The sequence below is a fragment of the Electrophorus electricus genome, chromosome 9, assembly GCF_013358815.1.
Source record: "Electrophorus electricus isolate fEleEle1 chromosome 9, fEleEle1.pri, whole genome shotgun sequence".
Lineage (NCBI taxonomy): Eukaryota > Metazoa > Chordata > Actinopteri > Gymnotiformes > Gymnotidae > Electrophorus > Electrophorus electricus.
Window position 1 is genome coordinate 8,302,212 of NC_049543.1, and position 22,535 is coordinate 8,324,746.

General features: G+C 43.3%; 1 protein-coding gene across 1 annotated transcript; it reads left to right on the top strand.

The window, feature by feature from the left end:
- The first annotated feature begins 7,611 nt into the window (after positions 1–7,611).
- On the top strand, positions 7,612–20,084 carry tars1 (threonyl-tRNA synthetase 1). Its single transcript, XM_035530122.1, has 21 exons — positions 7,612–7,803; positions 8,364–8,447; positions 8,633–8,823; positions 9,070–9,193; positions 9,754–9,875; positions 11,978–12,095; positions 12,194–12,258; positions 12,360–12,438; positions 12,665–12,811; positions 13,797–13,895; positions 14,247–14,413; positions 14,882–15,044; positions 15,578–15,715; positions 15,955–16,032; positions 16,136–16,236; positions 16,462–16,566; positions 16,709–16,781; positions 16,897–17,011; positions 17,702–18,984; positions 19,460–19,524; positions 19,764–20,084. Exons 1-19 carry the CDS (start codon positions 7,744–7,746, stop codon positions 17,848–17,850), a joined length of 2,178 nt encoding a protein of 725 aa, XP_035386015.1. The 5' UTR covers positions 7,612–7,743; the 3' UTR covers positions 17,851–18,984; positions 19,460–19,524; positions 19,764–20,084.
- The last annotated feature ends 2,451 nt before the right edge of the window (positions 20,085–22,535 follow it).

A 22,535-nucleotide genomic window follows, 5' to 3' on the forward strand; every position in this document is an offset into this window, starting at 1 on the left:
TTTATTCACAAATTTGGCAAAGGCATTCCGCTCACTAAGTGCTCTGTCTTCGTGCTGAGCAGTAATTGCTCCCCGAGAGCCAAGCTTTCAGATGGCATGCTTCTGTTTGCTCATGCACTGATGAAATAAACATATTAACAGTAAAGCACCACACCTCCAGAACGCTTATTTTACACAGGACTGTTCACCTGTCTCCTTTCTTGCTTATTTTGTCTCATCCACTCATTCACTCTCTCTCTCTCTCTCTCTCTCTCTCTCTCTCTCTCTCTCTCTCTCACACACACACACTCTCTCAGTCTCATTATGTCTCATTCTCTCTCTCATTCTCATCCTTCTTTCTGTCTCACTCTCACTTTGTCTCATTCCTTCCATCTCTCTCGCATTCTCATTCTTTCTGTCTTTGTGTCTCTCTCTCTCTGTTTCTCAGTCCTTCTCTCTCTCTCTCTCTCTCTCTCTCTCTCTCTCTCTCTCTCTCTCTCTCTCTCTCTTCTTTTAGGCATGTTAAGTTTGTGGCCCTGGATTTCCAGCTTCGCATGGAGAAGGGCACACAATAGGGCTCACAGACTTGGAGACTATACACTGACAGCTCCTACTGAGAGACCTGACACGGGTGGGAGCTCACTCAGGGCCCATTGAGTAATAGTCGAAGCGGGATGACTAGCTTGTTATTATCTAAGCCTTTGCCAAAGGTGAAGCCATACAGTGGGATAACAGGGGTCCAGGGGAAGAAAAATGGGAGCCTAAAAGTGAAGCTGCAACTCCAGATCGTTGCGTTCAGCAGTGGATGTAAAATTCATGAGAAGGTAATGAAGAGTTGTAGCATGGGGTTGTAATGGCATGGTAGATTTTTTGAAGAACTGGGAAATTGAAAGGGTCAACTGGGTGACCAATCTGTCTCTCCCCCTCTCTCCGCTCCCCCCAAAAATCTATTTCAGTGACTCTCACTAGCAAATATTCACAGCTGCCAAATCTGAGAACATGTACAAACACCTGTAGATTCCCCAGAGACGAGCAAGACCACTAATGGCACATGGTGTTCACAAATTCTAGTAAATTGCCATGTAAGCACTTTAACATGCACACTAACACTCTAACTGATACTTTATCAGTCGTGCTGTACATGCTCTGTGATGCTCTGTGCACCCGCCTCAGTGATTTTATGCAGTGCAATCACACCATGTAGCAGTTCTGTTGTTGAATGCATCTCTTGGCAATCTAAGTTGTGTGCATGCAAGTGTGTATGTGTGTGTGTGCACATGTCTGTGCATGCAAGTGTGTCTGAGTGTGTATGTGCGTGTGTGTGTGTGTGTGTGTGTGTGTGTGTGTGTGTACGTGTGTGCATGTGCTTTTACTGCCTTTACTGGCAGTACCTTTACTGCCACCTGCTGTCAAGTTTCATCTTTGTTTAATCTCAGATCTGTACTACCTGAATAAATACAATGAACACTTTCTTCTGGATTTTTTGTTTGTTTGTTTGTTTTTTCCTTTGCTTATTGGGGGAGGGTCCCCCCCCCTCTTTTGTGTTTTGTGTCTTGTGTCAAACACATTCTAATGTTAAAAACAAAATTTGAATATATCAGTGGTGGAATATTAAGATATTCAGAATATTGTGCATTTAATACTTCAAATGAAATATTATGGAACCGCAGTAATATCCCTTGGTGTCTATATAACTTTGACTCTCCTTCCATCTCTCTCTCATCTTCTTCTTTAAAGTAGGTCAAAGGTTCATCACCGCTGTCAGCAGCGGTGTACATACTAAGGAATATGGATTGCTTTGTGTAATGGAAATGACAGGTAGAGGACCAGCGCCTGCTCAAACTACAAGGAGAGAAGCAAGGTTGGCCCTTATAGCACAAACAGCCACGCACACACACAAACACACACATGCACGCACGCGTACACGCACACACACACACACACGCACACACGTGCATGCACGCACACACATGCATATGTGTACATGCAAGCATAAACACATGCACACACACACACACAGACAAAAAAAAACACTAGCACAGTCCAGGTCTGCAACTTGTCTCCATTCATTTGCATCCATGTGCACTGTCGTCCCTGGGTGGAGTAGTTAAGAGGCTGAGTGTGTAAAGCAGCACTGCGCAGTGGGAGATGGGAAAGATATTTTTGCTGACGAGCACAAAATCCTGGAGCATTGGGGATTCTGGCCCTCTGCTTTAGCAGACATGCAGGAGAATGGGGAGAGGTGGAGGGAGGACACTGGACAGTGTGTGTGCATGTGTGTGCATTTGTGTGTGTGTGTGTGTGTGTCTGTGTGTGTGTGTACATTTGTGTGTGTGTGCGCATGCTTGTGTGCATTTGTGTGCATGTGTGTGTGTGTGTGTGTGTGTGTGTTTATTTTTGTGCGTGCGTGTGTGTCTGTGTGCATGCATGCGTGCGTGTGTGTCTGTGTGCGTGCGTGTGTGTGTGCGCATGTGTGTGTGTGGTTGAATGGCAGGTTGGCAGGTGTCGCAGATGTTTTTTGTCACTGCAGGGTCTCCTTTCTCATCATTCACTGCTGATTGTGATGCTCCCTGGAGAAAAGAGGACAGAAGAGAAAACAAACAGGAGAGGAGGAGGGTGAGGAGTGAAGGAGAGAGGGAAAGTAGGACATATGTAGTGCATTATAGCCAGCAGTCTGTCCATGCCCTGCATTTCTATATTGCAGCTTTATGCAGTATGAGCACATTATGTGGAAACCCTGATTTTTTCCATGTACTTAGGCAAAGGAGTTAATGAACTATATAAACTCACTTAAAATGTAATGTGTGCAGAACTCCCAGTCCAATTGGCACAATGGACACTTACACACATTTTCAGTTTAAAGAAGAATCAATGCCAGGATACAGCACCTGGACTGCAGTAGTGCACATGACTACTTACCAGCCAATAGCAAGAGCAAAAAGAAGTAATGCCCCTAAAGTAGCCAAAAGAAAAGTCTGTTGTCATACAAGAGAAAAGGAGCCTAAATACAGAATAAACAAACATAAGGCACAGTGTCTGAAATGCATCTGAAAGATGTCTTCCCTTGCCCTTCAGTGCCACAGTGTTCTCAGAACACATTCCTGTGCTGAGAGATTTCCCACTACAGAAGAACTCATTACCCAGCCTGGAGTTCTTATGTCAAGTACAGCAGGGAAAGGCTAGTGGTGGTTTTTGCTCTCTCTTAGCTCCTTCCTTCCCTCGTTTGCCTCCGAGAAGGTGAAGAGTTCAGGTCTGCTGGTGGCTTTTCACTGAGAGGAGGCGAAGTTTGTCTGCTTGGTGTGCTTAAGGTGGTTAATCTTAGTGGGCTGCATTTGGAGTATTGGTCCTCCATGATGGCTGCTGGCTTCTGCCACTGACAGCTGATGGAGTTATATTATAGCTTTATATACTATATATTATATAGTGGGGCCGTGTTTAAGGCCGTTTGCTCTCGGAGTTCAGCAGCAGAGAATATTTTGCTGGCAGAACCTCCAAAATGGACCATGATTTGATAATAGTCCACTCATTTTTCACATCATGCAAATTGTTTTTGTCAGTCATTCTTTTGTAAACAGTTACATAGACTTGGTGGGTATTTGTTTCTCATCTTGGTTTATTTCAAGACTTTATGTGTAATTCAGTGTTATTATATGTTATTCTATCTCCCCTAATCTTTACCTTTTGCTAAAATTGACATTTTCATTGCAAACATTTATTATTTGGACACTGTAGAACTTCTTGGATGCTAGCTACATTTTTCATTTAGGCTACTGACCTTATATGGGGAGAGAACTAATTGAAATTTTCAATAAAACAGTACAACTTGGTCCACCCAAACTTTTGTCTGCCTTTTAAGTATCCTTCCAAAGACACATGCTTTTGGGATGAACAGGTTGGATTATTCAAGTTCATTTTTGTCCCCTGAGTTAAGGTTAACAATGTGTGTTTTGAAGTTTCCTTGGGGTCACATTTAAGCCGTTCATTTTCTTAGCTTTGTTTGCTTGAAGGCCATTGAAGCTGCAGACCTTAAAAATCAATTTCAAAACTGACACACCAAGCAGTTGTGCAATTAGCATAAGGATATCACACCACGAAAAAATAATCCCCCAAAACACAATTTGCTGCCTTTATTTATTTATTTTCCCCTTTTCCTTTTAGAGTCTCGAAAAACTGCTTCCTCTATAGGCCAGAGTGAGGCTGTGGCCCAGGTGACTTCGGGAGAATAAATTGCCAACATCCTCAAGGATGATTTGCATAAGCCATCAGCCTGTCCTTTGAGTCTGGCTGTTTTGAAAGCCGACAGAGGCCCTCGACCCCCATCTAAAACTCACCAGCATCACCTCTTTAAGCTAATCTCCTCCAAAGTGGTTTAAATGGGTGGAATTAAACAAACCAGGAGAGCAAAAAGCAGGCTCTTTCATGTTTCCCTGGGAAGATGACTCCTGTATTGAGAAAAGAGTTCAAAGATTTTTGATGGGGAATTATTGAGCTCAATTATAGTCCAGGACTCCTTGAACTAGCCTGTGAGAATGCCATTTTCATCCACTTTATTCAGTAGATTAAATGGCTTAACATTTTGTGATTGTTTTTAGCTTCTAAGACACAGGCGACATGAGAGTAGAAGTGCACATTTTGAGTGGCATCTTACATTGATTAGTTCATGAATAGCTTATAAGGTTCAAGCAATGCAATACCTTCAGAGGTGTCTGCAAAACCACCGGACAAGTATAATAAGTAAACGGCCCTGAGGGGGAATTTTAAATTAAATTAAAATGATAAAAGTTTTGCTTAAAGGAACACTTCAATATTTTTCAATCTAAAATCTATCTACTGCATCTATAGCATAGGGTCGATTACCACAGACAATAATTTCCAAAAATTTCCCTCTACTTGAGAAAGAATCGAAAAACCCATTGACTTGAAACATTTGATGGCTTATACGAGCACGGAATGCACAACTGAGTTAAGACTTATAATGGAAGCCAGAGGGTGGTTGTTAAAATAGAGACAACACTGTCCAAACAATAAAAAAATCACAAAGTCATTCAAGCAAGTTTCTAAGCTTAAATTCCCTGTTGACATTTATAGAGGAAAAACACACAACTGTTTAGAATCTTGGGGCAAGTAGTCCTTCCAGCTCAAGCTTCCATTAGCTAAAGTAGAAGTAGGCATAGGCAAAGTGTTAGTCTCGTTCAGGTAACAACTCTGTGATATAACATCAAAATGCACTTACTGGCCCATGAGACAAATCAAGTGTGTGGAAAATTACAAGAGCTGTCTGGGAGAGCGCAGGTCAATCTGACACTGCTTCACCTTCTTAAGCAAGTGTCTGTGCATGAAATTGAATCTCACACTCGGTCTGCACCTGAACACACTCTCACCTCTCTTGGCTCACCTGGGTAATAAAGAGGCATATTTATATGCACTCATTCAACAGCTATCAGTTGTTGAAGGAAGACGCATACTTTCAGCCACTGTTCATAGTGGTAGTGGTACAATCTGGTAGAAACGGGAAAGGTTTTACCTGGTTGGGACTATATTCAAGCAGTCATTACCTGGGAGGTTAAAATGCTGATTTGGAAGGACATGCAAAAGTTGAAATTATTAGTTGTTACTAGTTGTTGGAATCAGTAAGCAGAGTGTCTTAGACATCCTTAGGCTTGTTTAAAAATTAAAAGCAATGTTTTTTTTTTGTTTTTTTTATTAAACAAGTCTAGGTCATTTGGCTACTTCCAGCCAGAAGAGAATTCAGACATTCTAATATAGAAATCATGTCTTTGGCTTGGAAACTGGGACCTGGTCTACATGAAGATAGAGCTGTCCTATATCATTTCTCTCCCCATTTCCAGATATACCTGAGACAGGCTTTCATGCCCATTTTATCTGCAGTATTCAGCTACATACGTAATTCAAACCTGAATAGTTTTTTTTAATGGCTAGAATATTCCAAAGGCACAGAAGAACAGACATTTAACCTTACATAGTGGTAAATCCTAATAAGTAGAGTACTAATAGCTGCCTCCAATTCTGTACAGGAAGTTGCTGTCTCTGTAAAAAAAACTCTCTCTGTTCCACTCGCTGGGCTTTTCATGCAGTATGTAGACAAGTTTTTTTTTCCCAAGTTATTCCTCTAAGTGACATATTCCTTTCTATTCTTCTTATTCCCTCTCTCAAACTTTTCTCTTGTTTCTTACCAGGCCTCTCCTGTAGTATTTCCTGTGCCATGGTAGTTGATATTCGGGTTGTCCCTCTTGATAGGGAGGTAACCTTATTGGGAACCAGTCCTATCCCAAACTCAGCCTTTACCAGGACTCCACTGCTGGAACACTGCAGTCAGATAATTCTGACAGGTCCTTATTTGACTAATCATACCCATGCAACCAAGTTTATGCTTGAACTCTGGGGTAAAAGGTTTCTGGATATGTTAAAAGAAATTCGATATAATCTCCTCTCGAGGGAACCACAGTTGCTCAGCGGCTGCCAGATCTTGTGAATTTGGTCTATTTCCATGGTCTCTTGTCCTCTTTCACAAAGGATGCCAGTTTGGCTCTCACTCTATCCTTAGTAGGATCCTCGTCAGGAAATATTTTCTGAGTCTCTGCTGTTTGAGTCAGAATGCCTTCGAGCAGAGTACATCCAAACATGGGTATCCTGGTATGAGGACAAATCAGTTATGGGCACCCTGAGGGGACTGAACATGTGGATATGCAAACAGTCGAGCCTTGTGCTGCAATTGACTGTCACCCATGTCCCTTCAAAATATGGGGATAATATAATACCTGGATTGTTACATAGTAACATTGCAACAATTCCAGTGGGATTATAATATTAATATAATATGCATTATGTATATGAGATTGAGGCATCCAATTCTAATGCTCATGCACAAATTTCAGGCAATGGTCTGCGGCTACGCAGCCCCATACACTGCAAGCTGCCATGGACTCTGCATTGTGACACCTTTCCATTACAGTCAGCATGAGCTTTTTCAGCAATTTGTGTACCAGTAGCCTTTCTAAAGGATTGGACCAGATGGGATAGGTGTCGCTCCCCACTGAGCCTTGGGCACCCATGACCATGTTGCCAGTTTACCAGTTGTTCTTCCTTGGACCACTTTTGGTAGGTACTAACCACTGCATACTGGAAACACCCCACAAGACCTTCTGTGTTGGAGATACTCTGACCCCGTCATATAGTCATCACTATTTGACTTTTGTCAAAATCAGTCATATCCTTATTTTACTGCTTTACCTGCTTCAAGAATTGACTGTTTACTTACATAGATTTAACCTTTGATATGTCTCTGTAACAAGATAGTCAATGTTATTCTCTTCACCGGTCAATGGTTTTAATATGAAGGCTATATATAAAGGAGCAATGTAGAGGTAGAAAAAAAGGCAGTGAAGTACACAAGGATAGATAGATAGAGTTCAAGTTTTGAATATAATAGGTTGCCAATTAAATACTTTACTTTTAAGTGAAAAAAACTATATATAACGTTTATTTTTCATGCACACTGTACACAAAGCCACTTGGACATTGCGTCATTTCACTGAGACGCCAACCTTTGCAGTTTACGGCTACGTAATTGGTTGTGATTGGCTGTCAGTCGTAGAAAGCCCGCCCAATACAGTTGCATCAGCATTGTCTATATCTATATCCAGAACACGCTGCTAGGTTAGCTACCTAAAAGCCGGTTTTTAAGGCAAAAACTGATTGGGCGGATTTTTGTATCGTATTATAGCGTTTATTTTTCATCTTAGAATGTCGGACGAGGCTGTCACCGAACAAATAAAAGGCTTGCGAGTTGAGGAAGGAAAGCAGGTAACGTTATGTTTTACAGTTTGCTACATATGTAGCTTTCATTACTATATTTGCTTACTAGTTAGCTAACCTAGCCTGTGCATGTTTTGTTTAGCGGTTAACTTGCTAGCTAGTCGTACGTTGTCAGCACCTTCCTGTTCTTGACAGATGCTAGCCTAGTTAGCTAACGCTAGCTACTTGGTTCTAACCATAGTACAAACTAGTGATCTATCGAGTCTACCCAAGCTGGCAATAGTTAGTTTATTCTTTAAAAAAAGAGCAATCAATACTGTTGTTTTTAAGTTTGTATTTAGCTCACTAGCTAGTATAGTGGTGTTGCTGAAGGTTAGGCTATAAAGTGGCACGTGAAGCTTGTCCATCTACCCAGTTGTTCTTAGCTAGCAAGTTATTTAAATCAAATTAGATGTCTTCTTTATATTTAATAGCATATTCGTATTCCATATTCATGTTTCATAAGTATTTAACTATACGATTCTCTGTGTAACGGGTGGAGAAGCTAATTAACATGTTTGCAATGTTTGTGGAAGCACTCAGACTCGCCCTTTATTCATATTTGTCAGGGTGGCACGCCAGACAAGGCTGGTAAAGATGGAGTGAAGAAGAAGAACAAAGGTGCGGGAGGAGACGTGGGCGTCAGAACCGAGGTAGCTAACGAACTTGGGATTGGCCTTCGCACGTCATATACATCATGTGTAGGCTTAAGTGTTGTGCGTTTTAGTGAGACTGTTTGTTGCTCTTCAGGTATCCAACTCGCAACATTTTTCTGATTGACAATAAGAACTTTGATGTTCAACATGTATACTGTTTTGTTCACCTGTGAATGTCCTAGCTGAAACCCCCACCTCAGTATATAGAAGACCGCCTGGTTCTGTATAACAAGCTGAAGACGGAGCATGATGCCCTGTTGGCTGAGAGGGCAGCGAAGGATAGCAAGCCCATTAGGATCACCCTGCCTGACGGAAAGGTGGTGGATGGCGAGTCGTGGAAGACCACACCGTACCAGGTCGCCTGCAGCATCAGGTGAGCATGGCGCCACCAGGCGTGCCGTTGTTTTCCACTCCCATCCAATGCCAGACATGGGAATGAGGAACCCTCACCACCCTATTGCTTCGATGGGCTGTGGTTTAAGAGCAGTCCCAACCCGCATTTGGTGCTCGCACTCGCCTGGCTGAAGGCTGTTTTCTGAACCGTACTAAACATCCTCTGGGTCCTTTTTGCAGTGCGTAATCTGAGTGCAGTGTTTTCTGTCAACCTGTCTCTAAACAGCCAAGGCCTTGCTGATAATACGGTGGTTGCCAAAGTGAACGGTGATGTGTGGGACCTGGACCGAGCCCTGGAGGGTGACTGCAACCTGCAGCTTCTCAAATTTGAGGATGAGGAGGCTCAAGCAGTGAGTCCAATTTCAAGCTTTTTACCCTTTTTTCCATGTGGTTTTTCCAGTGCCCTTCAGCCAAGTGTTTTTGGTTAGTGTTAAATTGGATTTATGCCTGTGACCAATAGTGTGTAATGGAGTGGTCGAGAACCTTTTGCACTTTAATAATTTATTACATAAAATGTAATTGAAAATGGAGTTTGGTGTCCCAAATAAGTGTGACCCTTGGTGCATAAACGCCTTTCTGTAACATCTCAGTGCCTGATAAGGTACCTTTCATTAACGTGGAAGTCTTTGGGATATTGCGGCACCATTTAAGTTAGCAGTAGACAAGGCATGTCCTTAAGGGTCAGGGTCTGACACAGTTTGGCTCCTTCCTGCTCAAAGACCCCCAGATTTAACTCCTAAGACAAACACCAGGTCAAGTAGGATTGTTAGAGCAGAAAACTGACCAAAATGCACTAGCTGCCAGGCCCATTGTCATTGAAGTTGTGCACCCCTCATTTACGTGGAGGTGACTCGTGTGAGTCAGCTGCTGGGCGTCATCACAGCTAATATAGTTAAGGGTCTGCTTTTAGGTCTACTGGCACTCGAGCGCCCACATTATGGGGGAGGCCATGGAGAGAGTGTATGGAGGATGCTTGTGTTACGGGCCTCCCATCGAGAGCGGCTTCTACTACGACATGTACCTCGAAAATGAGTAAGTGGCCATTAAAGCACCACCGTGTAATTCACATTAATTCAGCATTTAGCATACGCTCTTGTCCAGAGCAAGTTGTCTCCATGGAAATCCTTATGGTAGTATTCTAGTCCTGAGGCTAAGGATACCATTAAGCCAGAACTATGTCAGAGGGAATCCACACAAGGGAAGTACTTCTTTCTTGTAGAGAAGTGAAGGAATGTTGATTAGTGTAGTGCACTGAAGTGACTATGGCTCACTCAAGTGCTTCTTGAAAAGGTGGGTCTGTGTTTGAAGAGGGCAAGAGATCTATATGGGCTGCAAGTGGGTGTTCATTCCACCATCTGGTTACGGAAAAGAGGTGTGAGGCGAGTCTTCCCTGTCTCGGTGGTTCGAGTCGCGCTGTACAAGAGGCAACAGGTGCAGGTTGAGACGCATGCTTGCAGGAGACAAATCGACAGGTTCATTTTTGACTGTCGGCAAGCGTCGAGTTTTTTAAATCTGATGCGGGGAACTACAGGGAGTGGATTGAATGCATCAGTGGAGTGCTGCGATTATTTCTTAAGCATAATTATTACCATTGTGCTTAGCACAAAGCAGTCGGTATGCTTCCAGCGAAAGTGTTTTTAGGGTCGCATGAAGATGAAACCACCTTTTTGGGGTGCCACGTAGGAGTACTCAAATACTGAAGATGGCGCAGTCCGAATGTCTCTGACTTTTACAGTAATTGGAAGAAGATTGCCTACCGCTCAAGTGCTGATGGCAGCAGTGGCTATGGAGACTCAGCAGTTCTTGACGTCTAAGCGAAAGTTCGAACACGAGGATGAGGAAGCAGCCTTCGTGTTCTTCCATGTTTACAAAGAAAAGGGAAGGAGAAAGAAGGCATCAGCACACGTCTTTTGCAGCAGCCAAGCGCGGGCTCACTTACGTAGTGGAGTTTGTCGTGCTATCGCACACACAGCGCAGCAGGCGAAGTCTCATGTGATGCATCGGGTTGATTGTGTCCTCTGTAACTCCATCTTATTGCCCGCCAAAGCCAGATGAACGTTGCTCTTAGCTATGAGGTATGCAGGGGCCTTAAGTGTTTTATGGGGCAGCTGAAGAGTCTTGATTTATCACAGTAATACAGTTCATTTTGCATGCTCTGAATCTTAATTCTTACCTAGCACTTTTAAATATTGTTCATTTCTACAACATGTTTGTAATTAGAGCAAAAGTAAGGTGATGAAATGGATGCTACAGGTTGCATACAAAATGTTGCTTCCAGATGCACAGAAGAAATTAATTTTTTCCTATTTTAGAAAAGCTGTATTTTTGACAGTCATGTTGCTAAATGCTAATGCTAAAGCACTTAATCTCTGGTCTTTGAACCAATATACCCTGTTGTGTTTAAGAGATTTTTCATAACTTTTATATGGTAGACACATTGTTAAAGGCAGTTGTTTACCTGCTAGTCTAATATCCATTGTGGGAGGAAAAAACTATAGGACAGGGGTTGAATAGTGAGTAGGTTTCAAATTGTATTCCATTCTCTTGTGAGTAGGTGAGGCTTTTAAATCTAATGAATTTGTCAGTGGTTGAATATTAAGGGGATGCTAGGGGGGAATACAATTTCAAAGGCCATCGTGCCAGTCTGTAAGTTTGAAGAGACTGACTATAAACTATTTTATTTGACCTTTTGTTTGACTGCAAGCTTTTACCGAGGCTTTAAATTAGTGTGTGGAGAGGAAATAATAAGTACTGTTATTTTCTTACTGAAAGCCAATTTATGCTAATGATATTCTACGAGGTGATTTGACTGTCAAGCTGCACCTTGTTTATGGTGTATATGTGTCGGCTTCAAAACAGGAGCTGCAGAGTGCCCAGCAAGGTTACTGAAAAGCATTTCCTCTGTCGATGGCACCTAGATGTCTAACATCCTTCTTCACCACTTTATTCATTAATCCTTCCTCACTTTATCCATTAATGTATATATTTTACAGGAATGTTCATGAAATGTATGTATGTATGTATGTATGTATGTATGTATATGTATATTCATGAAACCAATATTCCTGAAAACCTTTTCATTACCTCTCCTCTCCCTGGCTCTACCTTCCACCCCTGTGCGCACACCTCTTTAGAGGTTTGTCGAGTAATGACTTCCCGTGTCTGGAAAATCTGTGTAAGAAGATCATCAAGGAGAAGCAGCCCTTTGAGAGGCTGGAGATAAAGAAGGAGAGTCTCCTGGAAATGTTTGAGGTAGGAGCTCTTGCCTTTCGACTGAAGAGGCATGGGAGCCAGTGAAAGGCGAGTGTGAGTTCGCCGTGGCTGAACTGTCTTCTTCCGTCTCCCCGCAGTACAACAAGTTTAAGTGCCGCATTCTGAACGAGAAAGTCACCACCCCGACGACTACAGTCTACAGGTACAACCACGGCGTGCACTCGCTCATATGTTGAAATTCTAGTGTCAGGCCACCCCTGGAAGCAGTTGGTGTCATGAGCTGTTTTTTGCCTTCATCTGAAGGTGTGGTCCACTGATTGACCTGTGTAGAGGCCCCCATGTAAGACACACCGGAAAGATCAAGGCCTTGAAGATCCATAAGGTACAGACCCATTTTTTTTAACCTTCTGAGATTTAATTAGATTAAGTCCAGACTAGCTGACCACAGAATTGTCATTGTCAGCATGCCAATAAGATGGGCTAACAGACAATTGTTTTGCCTTATTACTAATTTCTAGTAACCCTCAGTGTCCTGCTGGTTGCTTGGACATATAGTGATGTCCTCCAGAACACTTATACTGTCTAACAGGAATCTTCTGCTGCTACAGAACTCTTCCACATACTGGGAGGGCAAGGCAGATATGGAGAGCCTGCAGCGTCTCTACGGCATCTCCTTCCCTGACCTCAAGATGCTGAAGGACTGGGAAAAGTTTCAAGAGGAGGCCAAGAACAGGGACCACCGCAAACTGGGACGGGTATGGGCATAGCTGCAGATTTGTATAAACACCATTTATGCAGATATTTTTGTTCTTTTTAAACTGAGGCAGGATTATTGTGATGGTGCAGGACAGATGCCAGTCGTAAGAACTAAATTGGCAGATGCAGGCGGTGTTGCCATCAGCTGGTACAGGTTGTGCTCTGTGCTATGAATACTTATAGTTGATTGGGGTTATTTTGTATCTTTAAGGGAAAAAAAAAAAAAAAACATTGTTACACTGTGATTTTTCAGAGGTGGATGCTGTGTGTACACCGTGTGCATAGACCATAACATGCCAGCAGCAACAGTTTAAACACCTGTACATCCAGTATATTGTGAGAATTTCTCCATCTTTTACTTTATTGTCCCCATTTGCCAAGAATAGCATGTTTTTCTTCCATGGCATACCCCGAACGTGCTTTACCTGGCCATGCGTTATGCCCTGACCTATTGGATTTCTGCTGGAGAAGCACGGTCAGCAGCAGCCCAATTTATTTCAGCCCCTGGTTTAACATCTGTCTGAGGGCGGGGAGAAAAACGACTTAGCCGTGAAACGGCACGCTTTATCGAACAGTAGGTGACAAACCGGCAGACAGCAGCGGACACGCACGGGGGGGTGTGGGGGGGGTGGCGATGGGCGTCTCCTAGGTACGCTAATGACTTAGGCTGCAAGCTGTCCACGCTCTCGTTTTAACAGCGATGTTTTCAGGCTCCCAGGGTCCCTGTGTCCTCTCCGTTAACCGGCAACAGATCCGACGGGGGAAGGTGTGGGCAAGGCTAGCAGATGTCCCTTTGCTTAATGTGCCATCTGCCAGCGGGCCCACCGTTGGGCACACGCGGACTGGTTTGTCACAGCAAAACGGAGAGGGCTAATCAGACACACCCGCACGTCGTCACCCTCTGCCTGGCTGTTTTACTCACGCTCTCACACACTCTTTCCCTCTGTGTTTCTCGGACACCAACACCTTTGTGCCTTTTTCCAGGAGCAGGACTTGTTTTTCTTCCATGAACTCAGCCCTGGTAGCTGCTTCTTTCTCCCGAAGGGGGCATACATCTATAACACGCTGGTAGAGTTCATACGGGTAAGCTGCTTCTCCTAGCTCTATGGCCATGTTGCTGCCTTCATGCACAGTAAACCAAACCCTGACTCTGTCAGAGTAGGGATGACTGGCTAGCCTGCATTACATCTTTAGTGAAAAGGTTAGCTGAAAAAGCAACCCCTCTGTGTTTAAGTATGTACAGGACGAATCTAGTGTCTTCAGTACTGCCACTACGGCATCATAAATTGTTGAGATGATTCCCACAGCCATCGTAGAGATTAAGTGTCTTATGCTGAATCACAATTGTAATCAATGATCATAGGAGTCGTGCAAGGTTCAGGAAGGGGGCCGCAGTCTGGCTGAGGTTTACCCCACACTCACTGTGATACACAGAGCGAATACAGGAAGAGGGGCTTCCAGGAAGTTGTCACCCCGAATATCTACAACAGCAAGCTCTGGCAGATGTCCGGCCACTGGCAGCACTACAGCGAGAACATGTTCTCCTTCGAGGTGGAGAAGGAGATCTTCGCCCTCAAACCCATGAATTGCCCTGGACACTGGTGCGGTCACCCACCCTTGTGATGCATTAAAAATGAGCCCTGAGATCAGTCATCTGAAAATGCCCCTGTGGCTCATAATGAGGTCTAGGCATGATGCAACTGACCTCATAGTTCCATTCACTGTGAGCTGTAGTGTGTTTAAACATCCTGAATTCTGCCTTTAGAAATGACTCCTGAAGTCTGTCTTTAAATAAGATTGCTGACATCTATTCCAGTGAACATTGCCACATTTCCACACAGCATTCTGGCTGGTGTGTTGAGTTTTATTTACTGTCAGTACTGTTGGCTAATCATTTAAAAATAATTTAACACAATTTGACAAATTGATTTATTATAGATACCCAATACCAGTGTTTCACAGGTACATTCATTTTTAAGGAACTGTGTACTGTTAGAAAAGGCCTTTGCCCCATATCTGGCACGGTAAGCTCTGCTGACGTGGCCCTCCCCAACGCCTGTCCCCTGCAGTCTCATGTTCGACCATCGGCCGCGCTCCTGGCGGGAGCTGCCGCTGCGCCTGGCGGATTTTGGCGTGCTGCACCGTAATGAGCTCTCCGGGGCTCTCACCGGCCTGACCCGTGTCCGTCGCTTCCAGCAGGACGACGCCCACATCTTCTGCTCCATGGACCAGGTGTCTGTGTGTGTGTGTCTGTCTGTGTGTGTGTGTCTGTCTGTGTGTGTGTGTCTGTCTGTGTGTGTGTGTCTGTCTGTGTGTGTGTGTGTGTGTGTCTGTCTGTCTGTGTGTGTCTGTCTGTCTGTGTGTGTCTGTCTGTCTGTGTGTGTCTGTCTGTCTGTGTGTGTCTGTCTGTCTGTGTGTGTCTGTCTGTCTGTGTGTGTCTGTCTGTCTGTGTGTGTCTGTCTGTCTGTGTGTCTGTCTGTCTGTGTGTGTGCACCCACTATAGCCTAGCTCATGATCCCTGATAAGCAGGAAAAAAAATCATTGGGACAGGATTCCATGGTTGAGAAAGTGATAGATTGTGAGCCAAATGTCTTTCTGGCCTCATTTAGTACATCGATCTGCTGTTTTGATCCCATTACTCATTGCAGAATTTGTTTTGGCCCCGTTTACTCTGTCTCGAGTCAGAGCATTTAAATCAACTCTTTAGAACCCAGTTCCTCACAACAAAGCCGCAAGACTGAAAGCGAGCGTCCTGTACCCATCAGATCGAGTCAGAGATTAAGGGCTGCCTGGGTTTCCTGCGTTCCGTGTATGACGTGTTCGGCTTCACCTTCAAGCTGAACCTCTCCACCAGGCCAGAGAAGTTCCTCGGGGAAGCTGAACTCTGGGATCAGGCCGAGAAGGTAACCATCAGCTTCCAGCTGCCTCGTTTTCCACTTCTACTACTGGCAGTGTAGACTAACTAGTTTCAGTCCAGCGTCCACCTCAGGCAGAATTTTAGGAATTGGTGCTATAAATCTGCAGTAATCTGCATTGTAAAAACAATTCAGATTTTAATAATGTTTAAATCAGTTAATCTATGTGTACCTAAAAAAAACAAACAAACAAAAAAAACATTTTTATTTTCTTTTGATTACCACAGCAACTGGAGAACAGCCTTAATGAGTTTGGGGAGAAGTGGGTGTTGAACCCTGGAGATGGAGCATTCTACGGACCAAAGGTAACAGTGGACCTTCAAACGCCACACAATTCCCAGTTTATGCATAGATTCTTGTTGTTTTAAAAAAAAAAAAATTATTATTATTATTATTTCTCTGGTTCAGATTGACATACAGATCAAGGATGCTATTGGAAGATACCACCAGTGTGCCACCATCCAGCTGGACTTCCAGCTACCCATTCGTTTCAATCTAACCTTCGTCAGGTAGGCTACATGCACTTTATTTAAAGGTTTATGTAGCCTGCTCTGCTGGTTGGCTGTCCAATTCTTAATCTGAGTGCTGCTGTTCATATGCTGTTATCAGTACAACAGTGACATCTTGTGGTCACCTGTTTTCATTGCGCTGGTTTTTAATGGCCAGGCCAATGCATCTTTACTGTTGACTTTGAAATCATTTGGTCTTCGTTACCCTAATGTCCCTCTCTGTAGTCATGATGGAGATGATAAGAAGAGGCCGGTGATCATTCACAGGGCCATCTTGGGCTCTGTGGAGAGGATGATCGCCATCCTGACAGAAAACTACGGCGGAAAATGGTACATGCGAGTAATGTACATCTGTGAAGGCAAGACTGCAGTGTTGCGTCGTAGTAGCAGTATCTTGCAGAAAAGGCTGTCCGATATCCATTCCTTTGTTCGTGTGACCCAAGGTTAATAGTTCCTGATTGTTTGCATGCAGGCCTCTGTGGCTTTCCCCGCGGCAGTTGATGGTTGTGCCTGTTGGACCTGCTTGTGAAGAGTATGCCCAGAGGGTAAGGCCTCATTTCCTGCCAGGTGTCTTAGCGTTCGGTGAGCCTCCAGCCCCGCCGAGCATGGCCAGGGCAAGTCGTCCACGCGGAGCGCTAATGTGCTCCTCTCTCTCGGCAGGTGCGTCAGGAGTTCCACAGTGTCGGCCTGATGACGGACGTCGACCTGGATCCCGGCTGCACTCTGAACAAGAAGATCCGAAACGCGCAACTAGCTCAGTACAACTTTATATTAGGTAAGCGTGACTGACACTGACGTGTGTTGTCAGCATGTCAGGAACTTCACACATGCCTACCTGCACTTTGTTGCTGTTTTTGTGTGTGGGTTTGTTTGTTTGCTTTGGGGGATTTTTATTTTTTTGCATGGGGCTGGGAGAGGGGAGCGGGGATGTTTTTGTTTTTGTTTTTTATTGTTCTCCACCCCCAAACCAACTGAACTGAAAGTCAAATTTGTACAGAATGGTAAAGCAGGCATTTTGGATCCCCCAAGGACAGCTTCATCCTTGCTTGGCACAGAGTCTGCAGAACGAGCCACTGACGCGTGCCAGGCCGCACGTACATTAGCGGCCCTAATTGCTTTTGTAAAACTTGGAAGGCGGAAACGGCGAGCCTTCGCCGTGCATGGCACTCCGCTGATTACCCGCCCAGGGCAGGTTGCGCTGCGTGCCACAGCGTCCGTGCCAAAAAAAGGCGTCTTCAGACAGTTGGAGCTTGTAGCCGCGGGTCAGAAAGAAGGTCCCCGTATTGCTCTGTGCAGCCGCCCTCCTTTCTCCTCCAGCAGTGCTTTTAGGAACACGAGCTTCCCGTTAGATCTTGGCCATCCCTCTTAGTTCCATAATGCCGTGGTTGTTATAAAGATGACTGGAATGCTGTGGTGCCATGACTCATCAGGCGTTAATCTTTCTTATGGCTAATTCCATGTCCAGTGGTAGGAGAGAAGGAAAAGAGCAGCGACACAGTGAACGTCCGCACTCGCGACAACAAGGTCCACGGAGAAAGGAGCCTGACTGAATGCATGGAGCGCTTGAGGCAGCTGAAGGCGTCGAGAGCCCGCAATGCCGAGGAGGAATTCTGAGCTCTTCCAGCCTTCTCTCCATATCTGACAATGGAGTTCACAGTCTCAGGGATATGGGGTCACTACATACTGAGGCTCTGGGCAAAACTCTCCTGCCAATTTGAACGAACACACACCTACACACACTCAAATGTGTCATTGGCTAACTGTGGCTAAGACAGCTAGCAGGATGGCTCTCACAAAGTCACAGATGCAGGTTCATATTATTCCCACCACAGTAATGAAAAATGGTGTCCCTCAGTCATACAGCTGTAGTAATAATGATGGTTCTTATTTTAATAATAGCTGTTGTGCCCTGTGTGCCATGCGGGTAATTCATCCCTGAGAAAATTCAGTTACCATTGGTATACTTGAATATCACTGCTAAATAATTTTCTCCACATTCGCTATACAGTTTACATTAAAATCACAGATCACATTTGTCATGTTCTCTTGCTCTTTATCTGGAAATACTTATACTTGTTTTTAAAAAATAGTTATCCTGCTTTGGATATAAATGCAAGTTTAAAGGTGTAGTACAGTAGTATCACGTTGATCACTGTAAATAACACTTTCAAATCTAAGTGATGTTTGAAGGAATGCTCAGTGAATGCTGTGGGCAACCGTTATTAATTATATAAATTGGGGAATTTCTTCTTTTGGTATAAGGTTTAAAACTGTAAGATACCTCTATCGTGAGTTAGAAATCTTATGCAAATAAAATCTTATTCTTGCAATATTTGCTTGTAGTTCCTGTCAACAGTATTCAGTATCAACGGCATCAAATTCTTAGTGACAAGCGAAAGCTACGTCTGCCCTACATAGTATCACTTTCAATTTCTGTTTGACGTCCTAAAATCCGTTCCATTTCTCGGAATTTTCCCAGCAGTGTGTGTGTGTGTGCACTCTCAGGATAACTTCGTCAGTTCATCGAAATTAATTTGCGAGGCAAAACCGACTGCAATAAGAGAAAGACTTCTAATACATTTAAAGAGCTAATCGAAAATATATACACTTCAGTCCATTTTAGGAGATAAAACGAGCCAACGCTCCAAGAACACCACAGATTTTACTCCCAAAATGAGACAAGACGCCTTCGGGACAATAATATAACAAGTGAGGCTGAGGGATAGACGTTATTATCTAATTAAAACGGTAAGTCATTGCACTTTCTATTGCACCAGCATGCAAGCTGGTATTGCTGCAGTATTACGCAGCAAAAATAGTTTACGACAACAATAGGCTGAATACTGTGTGTACCCCAATATTTGATGTGAAGGACATTTAGTGTAAAAGCAAAGCATGAACTGTCTTATTGTGTAAATCAAGCGTTTGCCAAATGCCGTATGTGTAATGTAAGTTTAACGCAAGATTTGACTTTGATGATCGAAGGTTATTTACTTATGAATGTAAAATGGAACAAAGGAACGATGATAGACACCAAGTAAAGTGGTTAAAAGATATATATTTACAATGAAAATAAAAACAAAAATACGAAAAGTTATTTAATTTTCACTTTCACTTTGATGCTTTTCTGCTGGTCGCACCTTGTTTTCGACCGAAAAACAAGATCAGCTGTTTGGCGATTTTTTTATGCCACTAACCACATAAATATTCTTCTTAATTATAGTTTTCCGTTCTACAATGGAGTTCACAGATGAAGAGAAGCTATGGCTCCTGAGCATATCTGCAGAGGTAAGCTTGTGTAGAGGTGTTGTGTTTCTATTATTTTTGCTTTTGCACCCTGCAGGGTGGAGGCTGTTGAAGGTAGGCTATACGATTTTGCTTGACATGGCCTGTAGAGCATATGATGTTTCATTGTTAGACTCTTAAATCTTCTCTGTCACTTGAAAATCTTAGTTGTTGAATACTTTAGGCTTCACTTTCACGGACACAGTAATGACATTCATATTAATCCCATGCTTGCATTGTAGGTACCTGAAGATGGTAAACTCACTCCAGTAGAAGAGTCCTTGAGTGAATTAGCTAGGCCAAAGACGGAAACTGAAGCCCAGCTATTCCAGACAATGGCTTCTATACGTTTTGGACTGACAGACATTGACATCTCCATGGACATGTTGAAGAAACCCACACTGGAAAGGAGCAGCATTATTCTATACCAGTGCGGCTAAGTAGTCACCAAATAAAGTGGAATAGACAGTGTTGTTACTGGTTCCAGGAAGTATCCAAGTACAAACCCTTGGACATTTTTTTTAGATAACAGCTTTGATTTTTTTTTTTTTTAAAGAAAGAAAGAAAACACAAACAAAACTGCTGAGCCTAAAACTAAAATCTGTGATCTGGAAGCAGTGCAAAAAACTGCTGTGTCTTAAAGAGTAATGCTTTTCAAGATGTTTACAGTCTGTTCTGTAAGAGCAATATTTGACTGTAGTCTACTGAAGCTGCAATGCAGAAAAGTTAACATAATGTAAATAAATTTGGGGTGTGCCAAAACCTGAATCCTGATTTCATGAGACATACCTGAAATGTTAGCCTAATTATATGGCTAGTAATTAATATTAGTCATGAACAATCAAGTTTACTCCATAGATGGAAAACTTCCAGTGTAGTAATTGCATAAATGGTACCAATAATGCCTTTGAATCCAATCCCCGGTCCAAATATTGACGATCACTAAACAATTAGTTTGTGTATTTGGTCACTGTACCATCACACCCAACTCTTAGGTAAAGGCAGCATCGAGAATAAGCAGGAAGCTGCCTTTGAGGATCATGGCTTAACTATCAGAGCTTTAAGTAGTCTATGTTTTACTATAGCTCACCTGCACGTAGAGCAAGGTGCTAACAAGATGACATCATAGCATTCATTCTCAAAGGAGCACACATACTGTCATACTGACAAATATGTAAGTTGGTCTGGATAAGTCCCATTATAAAATGATCTATATATAAATGTATGAGACGTAAAACCATTGTGCCCAGTTTCTTTTTATTCCAGTTTATAATTCTGCAGTCAGTAGCCTCTGTGTTAAAAATGACAAAGGCACCATTAAATATAATAGGTCTCCAGATGTCCTGCAAAGAAACCCCGAGGCTCTAGATGGGCAAGCACTAGTAGACCATGGATCATGGGAAAGAGAATAAATGCACACGCAGAGACAAACCCTACTGGGGAAATGTCGGCTGGCGCACGCCTGTGAGTCATTGTGCTCGGTTAAAGCATCTCAGATCCCTTCTCGGCTCAATCAAAGGGGCGGATGCTCTCTGGGAAATGCAATTTGTGATTCTGTCATGGAACTTACAGCCTTGCACCAGTGAAACGACGCGTCCGCATCTGAATGGCCTTTCATTCCCAAAACAGCGATAAGAAGCAGGACTGTGACTTAACACATGCAGTACATCTGATAAGTGTCAGTACATCAGAGGTATTTCTTTTCATCCGTACAATATGAGCATATATAACAGTTGTGTATTTTACAAAAATCAGCTGACCTTGTGTGTGTCTTCTTATGATTTAAGATGTAATACCATGTCTACCTCTATGTGTGATGGTGGTTTCTTATTATGCAGTTATTCCTGCATTGTCTTTGCTTCTCATATAGCTCTGGGTATAGTCTAAAACAATCTATGGAACGTGCGATATGCTCTGAAGTTCTCATACACTTTCTATTCTCGTTAACTTTGATATTCTTTCACTATAAGCACTAACACACATACAGCAAATAGTCAGCATTTTGAAGTGCAATTCCGCTGTTTTCTGCGTTACCTCCACTAGTGCGGAACACCCTGTACTTTTAAATAATAATGTGTATATTTAATGAGAAATTTGATTTTATAAAGTGCAGTTCTGTTTCGTTTTCTGCATTTGGTCTTTCATTTGAATCCACACGATGGCGCCACAAGCCCAAACACGTAAAACGATCACCCAGAAGTGTGGGAAAGAAAAACATTTGTTCTTGGTTGTGGAGACGAAGCCAGTGTGGTAAGAGAAAAAAATGAGCGGACGAGCGCATCCTATTGGTGAGAACATTGTTCACGCGACCTCTGCCCTGATTTCATAGGCTACACTAGAGAACCAATGCGGGTTTCATGAATCCAGGAATCTCCCTGGCTCGAGGCAGATCCTCCCCATATGCTCTACTGGGCACCTGGCCACGAAGGGTCATAATGGTCCATTGAGCTGCATAAACCGAGCTTCCTCTGCACACGACTCGTGGAGCAGAAGGCACTCTGCACAGCCTGAGTGGGTTAAGTTCTGGATGAGGGAGCGCCAGTGCACCAGTGCACCAGTGCACGGCTCATCAACATGGCTCTGGAGTAACGGACGGGGCCAGAGAGTCGATTGCTGTCTTCAGCGGCCGATACGCATTCCCGTGATAGAAGAAGTCTGTAACGAAATGTGTAATTTAAAAAATCTTTGTTTATGTTTTTTCTGCTTTTTTTTTGGGGGGGGGGGGGGGGGGGGGGGTCAGTTAGCAGGTTGAATTAGCGATACGAAACCTGTGTAACTAAAGTCCTTACGTTTATAGAAGAAATATTGGAAATAGTATTTAGATAGGCGTGAAGTGCATTACATTATAATAAATAATAACCTGTTTCAGGTTCGCAAAGTAAAGATACCAAAGGGATTGAGAAAAGCCGTATAAAATAAGATTGTTATTTCTAAAAAAACTAGCCTGCTGATCTGAATCTGTTTCAACCTTTGACATTTCCGTGAAGACCATACAGGACAGATCATCATAGATC

Bases quoted from the DNA above. Each gene is read 5' to 3' on its own strand.
- tars1 (XM_035530122.1), top strand. From the start codon at position 7,744: ATGTCGGACGAGGCTGTCACCGAACAAATAAAAGGCTTGCGAGTTGAG. The intron at 8,824-9,069 runs GTGAGCATGGCG...GTCTCTAAACAG, and splicing joins CAGGTCGCCTGCAGCATCAG to CCAAGGCCTTGCTGATAATA. The intron at 12,259-12,359 runs GTACAACCACGG...CTTCATCTGAAG, and splicing joins CCGACGACTACAGTCTACAG to GTGTGGTCCACTGATTGACC.